This window comes from Microcaecilia unicolor, chromosome 6 (assembly GCF_901765095.1).
Source record: "Microcaecilia unicolor chromosome 6, aMicUni1.1, whole genome shotgun sequence".
Lineage (NCBI taxonomy): Eukaryota > Metazoa > Chordata > Amphibia > Gymnophiona > Siphonopidae > Microcaecilia > Microcaecilia unicolor.
Window position 1 is genome coordinate 168081616 of NC_044036.1, and position 12238 is coordinate 168093853.

Sequence of the window (12238 nt, forward strand, 5' to 3'; positions counted from 1 at the left end):
GCCTGTTCTGGTAAATAACATGGAAGCAGATGCATTGGTATTATCTGGTCTTTGTGTTTCATTCATTTTGATCAACTTCAGGCCCAGCCAGTGACATTGACTTAAAGGGCCATTTTTCAATGTCAACTGCATTACATAATTACAAATGGTTGGGTTTCTAAACATTCTTACATGGGTGCTAGAAAGTAATATGGTGCTATTCCCATGTTTATCAGCATTTTTGCAAGTTAGGATCTATACCAGAAATTTGAGCTTTCTTATCTTGGAAGATTATTGCATTGTCCTTATAGCAGGAACTGAAAATCCACAAGTGCTACCAGTATCTTCTACAGCACTAAATTATCATATTGTCATATTTTATCTTCCAAAATAAATCAAACACAAGGGAGGTGTACTTCAGTGGACATTTTGTAAGTGTGCTATTTTTACAGTTGATAAACTGGACTTGCAAGGCAGTGTGCTTTCATCCAAAAATTATGCGAAGAAAACGTCCAAATATTGAAAGACAGTGAAAGGTATAATAACCATATCAGTATTGAAGAAAATTGTTATTCACAGGCTGTGATCTTTTATTTAACCAACATAAGAAGGTAACCAGTGATTGATACATGAGCATTTGGGACCATACAGGCCCCATCTTCATAGGGCACAAGATGTCAAATGAAAAACACACATATACACACATAATAATTTGGACACTTTTTGAAGTTATGGTCAAACTGTAGGCATTTTAGGAGATTGCACTTTATCAAGCATGAGGACTTGTGGTTTATTAGAATGTGAACACAAAAATAGGGTTTGACATAGGATGATCATGCATGTTATCTTTACTCTTAACAACTCAACGTTAGAATTCACTATTAACTACAGAGAAGAAGGAAATGCACCATATACATAACTGGAAATCGAACAGTACGTACATATAATATGGCATTTTTTAGCATGCTGGTACTGCTCAGTGATACAATCTATAATCAGATGGTACAAGGGCTATCAAAGAATAAGCAGGGTAATGCTCAAATATTTTATGGCATCGCAATGAATATCACTGTCCCTTTTTGTCTTGTCACTTTGGCAGTACTGTACAAGCCTCAACACTTCCTGTCCATTAGGGGTTAAAGGAGTTTTTACAGTCAACCACTGGGAAGCAATAGAACTGAACTGAACTGAACATGTGTTGTAGGATATAACCCTAACAATGATGGGGGATTTAACCATATATATATCATCATCAGCCCTGTACCTGACAGGGAAATAGCAAAGTTATAAGTCTTTTACTTATGTCCACTTTTATGTAAGGCCGAGTGAATTGTTTTGCATAAAATGCAAAGATGTTGAACTTGACCAGATTTGCTTATTCACAGATGCATTTATTCAGAGGCAATTTTCAGAAGCACAACTAGGAGCAAAGTCCTGCAAACTTGGGAAGCAATTTTCAAAGAAAGCCTATTCTTAATAGTTTTTGTTTTATATTTGCTTAAGTGGACACTCAGTGATAAAAATACTCATGGACTTTGCACCAATTTTTTTCTGTGGGTGATGGGAAAGGGGTAAAGATATGTGCACAGATTTAAAAATTCAATTCAGTGCATGTACTTTGCTTTCTCAACAAATACACCCTTGGTAAAAAGGAGGCTAAAATGTATACATGATCTGCAATTTTCAGAAAGGCCAATATACTTGAGCAAATGGTTTCAAAATTGTCCTTTTGAAATTTCTTAATTTCTTTTTTAAAATTATGGTAAATTAAGCAATAGTTTGCAGAAGTGTATCTAGGTTACCAAAAATGCTAACTGATTATTGAAAGCAGTCAAATATGTGTTCTTGTAATATATTATATGCATATCAAAGCAAAACTTCACAAACATACTGTATCCACACAGCCCTATTTCTTTGTGAAAAGCAATGTAGGTTGACAATAGGGGCAGTTTTAGTTTCTTTAAATTCTGATAGATGGATAGATAGATAGATAGATAGATAGATAGATAGATAGATAGATAGATAGATAGATAGATGTCTTAGTTCTCTGTTGTTTCAGAAATATCTGGCAGCAACCAGTTCATATTTTCACTTTTTCAGTGGTGCACAGTAACCATTTAAAAGGGAAAAGAGGGTTTGGCATTTTGTAACATCTTAACTAGAGCTTCCTAGACTTGTCCTGGTCATCCTACAATCAGTCATATTTCAGGATATGCATGAGATAAATTTGTATGTACTGTCTCCAATGTCATATATTTCCGTTGATTTGAATGTTTCTTTATGAGTGGTCTGTCCTATTTGAAACTTTGGCGTTCTTTTCTACAAATGTTTTAGTTTGTATATCGCTTTGACCTGCTCGATAGAAAAGACAGTATAGCAAGTTAAATCAACTACAAACTATGCATTCAGATTTATTTTATGTATATTCACCGTGAATATCTCGAAAACCTGACAGGCTGTGGGATCATTTGGGAAGTCTTGATCTTAATGGTTCTGTAGCTGACACTAAAACAGACAACTACTCAACTGCATCCCCTTAAATCAGGGGTCCCCACGACTGGTTCTTGAGCGTGAGAAACAGTCTGGTTTTCAAGATTTCTGCCTTCATCCTGTTAGCTTGCTTGCAAAAATTTGTATACCACCAATGGTCCATTTATAGGTTTTACATATTGCTTTAATACAACAGTAAAGGAAGGTTATCAATTACCACATAAGGGTCACAGGAGAATAAATAACCACTGGCTCTCTATTTGTTGTGGGCTCTCAGTGAAACATGCCAATTTCAAGGACAAGAAATGGCTCTATTTTGGCTAATCAGAAAAAAGACTAGCAAATGATTTCCTCAGGTTTCGGATAGTCTCGGCCTTGGCTTCGTCTTCATTCTGGCTTGATCGAAAGAAGGATGACTCAGTGAAGCTGAAGGCGTTTGTCAAAGATTGTGACTTACTGTAAGACAAAAAAACAGGATTATATCTACTGAGTGTATCTAATATCAAGTAGAAACAATATCTATAGAACATATGGATCAAATTTTCCTAAGTAACCATAGTATTGCTTATATCTATAGGAAAGAGAGTTTTCAAAGGAAGACTGGAGCACACAGTGCAATATTCTATAGACAGTACACAAAAACTAATGGAGACATAGAGATGGATGGACAAAGGTTCTTTACCTCCATACATCAACTATATCACACTGTTACAAAGCAGGTCAAAATCTGTTTGGGTCAAGATCTTAAACAAGATGAATTTTCTCCAGGTTGGATTTTTTTCGCAGTAGAAAAATCTGAGTTGGCTCTGTACAATTTTTGGGCTTGCATGCTTCCATGAAATTAGCTTTAGATTTTCCAAAGATTCAAGGTGAATTTCTGAAGATTTGATGCAAAATAAAAAAAAACCCACCTACATGGACTCAAAATCTGTTCAAGCTTCCATTGCTGGTTCAAAAATCTGAAACATTTCTGTATGTTCTCAGATCTTGCAAACAGCCTGCAAATTTTGCAATGAGCTTATCTCTGAAAGATTCGTACAAAGTAGCACAAGAAAGTCCACACCAGGGATTCTCAACCAAGTCCTTGGGAAACACCTGACCAAACAGATTTTCAGGACATCCACAATGAATATGCATGAGATGAATCTGCATGCACTACCTTCATGGTATGGAAGTCTATCTCATGCATATTCATTGTAGGTTACCTAAAAATTGACTGGTTAGGTGTGTCCCAAGGACTGGGTTGAGAATCCCTGATCTACACAAAGATATCTGTCAGATTTATTGTACACATAGACACTGATACATTTCAACCAGCTGTTGAATTTCTGGAGCTTTTTAAAAATTCTGGTAACATGTACTGAGATATTCAAAGAAGACTATGACATGGCTCAGTATACATTTCAATTCAATCATTTTGCCCTTATGTCAAAAACCTCCTGATGATTATAATAGTCACTGAAAGCCAATTACCCCGACCTGTCATTGATAGAGCAGGTAGGAATACTTTGTGATGTCTGAAGTCTTTTCCTCTAATTTATAAATTAGTATATGGCATTGGCTGTTCACTTTTGGTTATTATTGTGGATAAAAAGTATGAATGACATTAGCTATTTTTTGGGATTAAGTGTGCATAATTCTATAAATACATACATGTTACGTGGAGGGGCATAATCGAACGGGGGCGCCCATCTGTAAGGGCGTCCATCTCCGGTGACGAACTTGGGAAGGGGCGGCGCTGACCGTATTATTGAAACAAGATGGGCGCCCATCTTTCGTTTTGATAATATGGTCCGGGCCGGCCAAATCCCAACATTTAGTTCGACATTAGAGATGGACGAACTCGGTTTTCGCTGATAATGGAAACTGAGTGCGGCCATCTCAAAAACGGCCAAATCCAACGCATTTGGTCATGGGAGAGGCCAGCATTTGTAGTGCACTGGCCCCCCTCACATGCCAGGACACCAACCGGGCACCCTAGGGGGCACTGTGGTGGGCTTCAGAAAAAGCTCCCAGGTGCATAGCTCCCTTACTTTGGGTGCTGAGCCTCATCTCCTCTTCTGTACTGTCACTGTCTCTGTCTCTGTCCCTTACCATCTATTTTGCCCTTTCTTCACCATCTTGCCTTGTTCTTTCTTCCCCCTTCATCCTCTCTGTGCTTTCTCTGTCTCTGTTACCTCCTCTTGCTTTCTCATCTCTCTCCCTCTTACTTCCTCCTACAGTCTTCTGTTTTCTTGCTCTCTCCCCATTCATCTGCCTCAGCATTGTCTCTCCCCATTCTTCGTAGTCTTTACACCTCCCACCTCTGTGCTTTTTCTCATTGTCTCTACACATTTTTCTAGTTGGTTGCCTCTTCTTTCCATGGATGAGGCTACAAACCCTTCTGAGCCTCCCTAGACACTGGCATGTTACCAGAGGATTAAAGATTTTTTGGCAGCACCATGTGACAGAGTGGCTACTTCTCCCAGCCTCAGTCAAATTAATTGATCACCGCTCTTCACAAGGGTGGACAGTAGAGAATATCGCTACTGTTTGTCACTGATAGGCCACAATGCTCTTGACAACTAGTGGTATCTCATTTGGCTACTCTAATGTTACCATTTTAAGTCTATTCCATAGCACAATGAAATATTAGCAGCATCTAGATAGAATATAATGCTTATTTTCAAAGCACACAGACATTTCAAAATGCCCCCATTCGCATGTTTGGGGTGGGACTAGGGAGATCCCCAAAACAGGGGACAGGAAGAAACGTCTAAGTCCTAGATGTAGGATATCCTAAATTTAACCTGTTTCAATCATGCCCAGGATAAAAAATGGTGTTATGATTGAACAGCTGACCACTGCAGGGACTAAGGCATGATCCCTCTGTAATTCCGCAGTGGTTATTGTCCCCCTTCCTCTCCCCTGGATGTTAAAGTGACTGTATGACAGCCTTAAGTATTACAGGCATTCTGACCAAAGCAAGAAGCAAGTATGAGGAGAAGCCGAGTGGTTAGTGCAGTGGACTTTAAACTAGGTGACCCTGCTTCAAATCCCACTTTAACTCAATTTTTAAAAAAAATTGTGTGCCCTCCAGAAACAGAAATATACCTGCGGTACCTAAATGTATAAGGTCACCTGCAAGCCTGAAGGCTATTGAAGTGGTTACATTCAGGAACAGTAGGTATTTTTCTGTTCCCGAAGGGCTCACAATTACAAAATAAAAGTGTTAAAGTGGGATTTGAACCAGGGTCCCCTGTCTTAAGGTCCACTGCACTAACCACTAGGCTTCCCCTCTTCTTTGCCTGGATGCTTGTGTGGCCATTTTTCTCAGAATGATGCCAGACATCCCTATTCTTATTTTTTTGTTGTTCATTACTTGAACATTTCATTTTGGAAAATGGCTATTCAGCACAAAAACATCCATCTCACAGCCAAACAGAAAATCTGGACCTTTTCCTGTTTGAAATTGGCTGTGAGATAGACATTTGCTTTGGACGTTATGAGCAGGGTATCCCAATTCTGACTTAGACAACATTTTGAAAATGCCCTTCCACATTTCTACTTAGGACTGCATAGGTAGCTCTCATTCCAGATCATAAGCTATTTATTCTCAAATAAGCATTTCAATGGGGTAATTATAGGGTTAAAATGTTACAACAGCTAGCAGTTCCTTTTTTAGGTTTCCACTCTGAAGTGACCATACCTCCTAGTCACATGTTGAAGACATAAATAGAGAAGTTTTCTAAATCATCACACAATTTTTAACACATGAGCTGATATTCAGTCTTTAGAGTTAAGGCAAAGTGCTTGGGTCTGCAGCTCAGTGGTAGGTTTCCTGCTTTGACGTCACTATGGTGTTGCTGTTTTTTTAATGTGGCCCAGTAAGTTTCTTCAGTACTTTTGTGCTTCCAGCCTAATGAGATCTGGTCTCTACTGGGTCATGATGCCATGAGTCTTCACATGGCTTTTCTCCTTCTTTGTATCACTTCCCAACTTTGCAGTTATCATAGTGATGGTTGCACCGCTGCCCCACTGCCACCCCCCTCCTGCACCACTGCCACCCTCATGGTCCTACATTGGTGGTCTAGTGGCTTATTCGGGGGAAGGAAAGAACCCCACTCTTTTCTGCCTGCTATCCATACTGTGCCCGGTGGCAGAACCACTGTGGCTGCTGAGACTTAGCATGGTAGCCTTGTGGGTCTTGGCAGCCATTTTTAAAACATGGGGGGCACCAATGTCACCATGCAGAGTAGTGGCAGTGGGCAGGAAAGAGTAGGATTCTTTCCTGCCCTCACAGAGGCCACTGGGTCACCAGGTACCTTAAAGGTAGGACTGGGGAGGGCTGTAATGTGTGGTGGTGGTGCGGGCAACCGGGCAGAGCCTCTGGGCACCCTAGAGCCTCTAGGCCCTCAGGAATTGCCCAGTTGCCCGAATGGTCAGTCCATCCCTGACTTACACCTCACTTATGTGTATTAGAAGTACCAAAATTGGCAGTTACATGCATAAGTACACTAAGCACTATTCTATAGGGTTGCACATAAATGCTATAGTGCATAACTGCAAGGGGACATATATGTGGGTGGAGCATGGGCAGACTATCAATGTCTCCAACCTATACATGTAACTTATAGAATGCTACAAGATATGCAATTTGCATGGGGCACTTAGATACATGCATTTGTACCTGCCACTGGCCTGGTGGAAACGGTCCCGCCAATTTGGGTTTACACTAGTATTCTATAACAGCATCATGGGACGCAGATGTTGTTATAGAATTCATGCACCTAATGGAGCTGCCAAGATATAGAATTGCCCCCTTTAAGTCTGACCACTAGATGTTGCCATTGAGTAATGGCTAGGACTCCATCCCCTCAGGTTCTATGAATTTTGCCTCTGCAATATCCCCATCCAGCACATTGGGCCACTTGGCTAGCTGTATAGTCACTGCATTGAAGTTGGTTCAAGTACTCAAAAGATTCATTTGTATAGAACACTGATAAGTAGTACTAGTCAGAATTGTTTTTTACTGCCCAACTGATCATTATATACTGAAATGCACAATCTCACATTTCTGAAAATGCAATAGGATTTCTTCTGTTCAAGAAACAGATCTGTTTTTCTTAATCAAACGTATTGCAATTAAAGTTGGGGATGTATGAACCACAGATCAGATCTTGGCTCCAGTCCCTAGTTGACTCAGTTCGGTCTGGTTCTTCTTGGGCTTATATTAATTTTTATCTTTTTCTCATGTTTAATGAGGGAAGTGAATATTGCTATCTCAGCCTGGAAGCATCATCAGAATCCACAAAATGTAGTTTTTACTAAATCAGATAAGCAGAAAAACAATTTCTACTGAGGTCTGTGAAAATTGCTATGAACCTTGATGGAGGCTGGTTCTGAACCAGAACCAGAGTGACCTGATAGGCTGATGCAAAAATCTATCCAACTAATTGAAACAGGTCTAATCCCCTCCCCACAATCCCTAATTGGGTTTTCTAGCATATCACCTAGGCATAGTAAACAGGTTCTATTGGAAAGGAAGCATGTTCAATAGAAAGGAAGTACAGTCTTGTACAGAAAGAATCTTACTTCAGTTGTGGGTGAGACTGTGGCTTCTGCTGTGGAGCAGACTGTGTCTCCGGTGATTTGCTGGTGCTCAGAGGCCCTTGGCTTTGAGGGCGTGGCTGTTGAGTTGTTGGACCAGGAGGTTTCACTGGCTTGGAACCTGCAGGCCGGAGAACTGGTGGCTCCTGGGCAGACATCCCTGGAGGCAACGTTCGCTGTGGTTGCAGCGGCTCTTGGCTTTGAGAGTGCATTCCTTGGGGTTGCACTGGGCCCCCTAAGTTCAGTACAAGAAAAACTTCATAATGTTACAGTATCAAGGAGTGTCTATTATATCCAGTATGTTTTTTTGACATAAAAGGTGTTAAAACTGAGAAATACGATTTTAGCACACTTGGACAAGTTAGGTACTAACAAAGCTACATTGTTTTCATTAGGACCACTAACCATGTCCATAATAACATTATGCCCATTAGGTTAGTTTAAAAAGAAAACAAGCATGTTTTTCTTGCAACAGATTATGATGAATGTAAAGAACAGAGGTGTAATAAACTTAAGCCACTCTTTTTATGTGCTTTTTATGCAAATAGTTCTTTAACACATTCCATTTATGCTGTTTCTAAGATATACGTTTATCATGATTATATCGAAGCACAATTGAAATGTCATCGATGCTCACTTTACAAGATCATTTCACATTCTGCTGTATATTTAAATTTCAATGACATCTATAGCCTGTTGATTGATAATTTTACAATGCCAAAGTCTCTTCTTTTTGCATTTATAATTATGCCCAGAACGCGATGGAAAGGCTTTGCTAAGTTTTCTCATTCAGACTGGATAAAAACAGGGCACTGGAAATTGTTCTCTCAATAAGAAAATTCATTATTATATGATTCCACTGCATACATTTTAAGATGATCAGGAGCTAGGAGGAGGGCGGATGAAAAGATCCACTGTCTCTCAGCTTGCTTTGTTAAGAATAGATGATTTTAAAGATGATCTAACCTCATTGAGTGTATCAAAGGTTTCCTCTGCTGACAGACTTATAAGGCCTGACCAGGCACTGAAAACTTCTTCCCACCCATGACATGCTACATAGTACCTCATAAAGTTCACTTTTAGACAGAATGACCTTTTTGATCATGAGTATCTTATTTTATTAATATGCCGTGGCATGATGCAAGCTGGAGCATGGTCTTCTGAAACCTCAGCTATGTATGGAAAATCTGTATGCACTTAAACCAATCTGCAGTTCTTCAAAAGAAAGCTGTATCATCAGATTGCTGGTTTGCAAGCTTCCTGATTGAAACTGCATTCCATCATATCATAACAGACCATATGATATAACATTTGACCCAGTGTCAGGTGTTTGCACGTGGTCTATGGTAATCCTTTGCAGGATAAGCAGATGTGGCCAAAATTTTGCTCTGTTGAGTCTGTAGAACAAGACCTGGCAAAAACACACTTCCATCCATTTTTCAAGCTTCTGTTGTCACCTGCTGACTTTTCCTATGCAAATTCTCATATGCAGAGAAGCATGGGCAGCAATGAATTAAGGCAGACGTTAGAAAACCATTGTTAAAAGAAACTACCTGTACCTGTGTGTGCATGTATGTGGTAGGTAAGGTAGTAGAGGATGGATTTGCCTGCATTTGGGGGCTAATATTAACACAGTTTAATTCCTGTCACTCTCAGGAGGAGGACAGGGGAAGAAAGGTGATGAATATTTGCATGTAATTTTAACTTTCCAAGGGATAAAAGAGTTCTCAGTGGGAGATTCCAGGGCTCACAGGGCAATTTCATAAATGACTAAGGAGAAAGAGCTAGACATGACAAGAGTAGGATTCCAATCCACTTCATCAGGATAGGGCGATTTAGTCCTGCTTTTACCCCATGATATGGATGGGCTTGTAAAACTGATTTCCTTATGAAAAGAAGCACAATAATTTCACACTTGTCATAGGGCGAAATCAGGGCTGGATCAGCCTAGCCTGAGGAAAATGGGACCAATTGGCAGTTGTAGGAAGAGGTGGTGTATCTTTCCCACTGCTTTCCAGGACACTGATAGAAATATCTAGGTCAGGGGTCCTTAACCTTTTTTGTTCCCACGCCCCTTTAACTGATCAATGAAATCCTTGTATCCTCTTCCTAAACCACACGTCCACTAGCGACTACTGACCAGAATATATGTCGCCAATTGTTAGCCACTAACAGTGCTAACTGCTAATATGTCACTAAAATTATTGTTACAGTTATACTACCAAAGATGTCACACTTAAAGCTACAGTACCACATAAATTGTACATAATGTTGAATAAAATGACTGTTTACAAATGATACATAGTAGAAAACATTTCATTCATAAGCACTGCAACATCATTTCAATAATTTCATTCATTAGGTCACAGTGTTTTTCACAAAGACATGAGTGTACAATTTGGAGAAGTCTGCAAATGAAGTAAAAAATACTTAAGTTTCATCGCTGTTACTGAGAGCGTTGTTGCCATTTACCCTCAATCAACCCTGGAAATGACAGTTGTTTTTGACAGTGCAACACGCATATCATCTCATGCATTCAATCTGTTTTTGATCTGGGCAAATTCCTTTGAAAAGCCTCCTAATAATTGCCTTCACTTTGTCTAGAAAGTTTCAATAAATTGCCTCAGATTTCAAGACCCTTCTCCGAACCCCATGTGACTTTTCCCCAGCAGCACTTGGGGGTGCAGGAACCACTGGTTAAGAACCCCTGATCTAGTCATATAAAAAGGAACAATTTTTCCCATGGTAGCTGGTACTGAGCAGAATTTTGCGTGCTCTGCAGGGTCGGAATCTTTTGCGCAAATTCTGTGCAGAATCCTCCAGGACTACTTTACCTCAGAAACAATAAACCTGTTTGTGTTTTAAAAGCACTTTACCAAGATGTCGTATCTTTAATTCTCATTAAACCCTCTTCTGTCTCCTTTTATTTGATTTCTCCCTGTGCTATCCTTGTTTGATTTTTACTATATAGTTCCTTTCTACTGTTTTATTTTTATTGTATGCACTCTGATTTTTCACTGAAGGGCGGTATATCAACCTATTAATAAACTAAACTAGCGTAAATGAGCCTAAATGAAGGATGCGACCATTTAAGTCAAGTCAATTGCAGGCTAAAATGGTTTTGCACCATGCATCGTGCATAGCTTACAATATTCTATCAGTTGTGCATATAAATTGGAGACAAGCCCATGCCCTGCCCATCCATATGTACCTCCTCCCCTTTGAAGTTAAGCACTGTACTATTTATATGCTATATATCAGAATAGCGAGCAGTGCACTTAGGTAGATATTTGGCACTTTTCTGTGCATTTATGCCCGCAAGGTGCATGTAAGTGCACGTGTCCAGTTATAGAACTGCTATTCACGTTCTCACAGTTGCCTTCAAGGAAATTAGTGTTGCATTTAAAGCTAGTAAGCAGATTTCATCTACCAAATCAAAGTCTTACATAATACTCTTTTTAAACAAGTTTTAAAATAAGCGTGTTACGTAATCTTAAAAAAACCCCAAAAGTGAACTAGATATTGGGTCCACCTAATCAGTAGCAGTGCAAAAGAAAAGGTGGCCATATATGCAGTATCTCCATTTCCTGACTGACTTTTCTACTCACTTTCTTTTTGTTTCCTGCCTTTCCACCATAGTTTACTTCTTGACCTAATATATGTTTCTTTCAGATTCATCCTCTTCCCTTCTGGTTTAATATCTGCACATATTTAACTGGGTCAAATGCCCAGAGACATAAATCTAAACACAAATTTATTCTTGTGAGCACCACACATAACTGGAGAAAATGGCTGTATATACTTGTGTCACATAGGAGCTCATTTTCAAAACAGAAAAACATCCAAAAAGTGGTATACATTTACATTTGGACGTTTTTCTCACAAAAACATCCAAATTGGTATTTTTAAAACCAATTTTTAGATGTTTTTTTTATGAAATCCATCAGAAGTGTGTTCAATTCACAAGGAGGCATGTCAGGGGTGAGTGAGTTAAGGGCAGGATCTGGGCATTCCTAACACTTGGACGTTTTTCAGCCATAATGGGGAGCTGAGTTTGATTCCCACTTCAGGCACGGGCAGCTCCTTGTGACTCTGGGCAAGTCACTTAACCCTTCATTGCCCCAGGTACTACTACTACTACTACTTAACATTTCTAGAGCGCTACTAGGGTTACGCAGCG

The 12238-nt window shown here is 39.6% G+C and overlaps 1 protein-coding gene across 1 annotated transcript in view; it reads right to left on the bottom strand.

The window, feature by feature from the left end:
• Nucleotides 1-2632: 2632 nt before the first annotated feature.
• The window catches only part of SYN2 (synapsin II), a 519321-nt gene continuing 509715 nt past the window's right edge, over nucleotides 2633-12238 (bottom strand). Inside the window, exons 12-13 of the mRNA XM_030205570.1 lie at nucleotides 8044-8293; nucleotides 2633-2925 (exon numbers count right to left, since the gene is read on the bottom strand). Of these exons, the coding sequence (XP_030061430.1) occupies nucleotides 2790-2925; nucleotides 8044-8293 (386 nt within the window). The 3' untranslated portion in view covers nucleotides 2633-2789. The remainder of the gene's footprint in view (nucleotides 2926-8043; nucleotides 8294-12238) is intronic.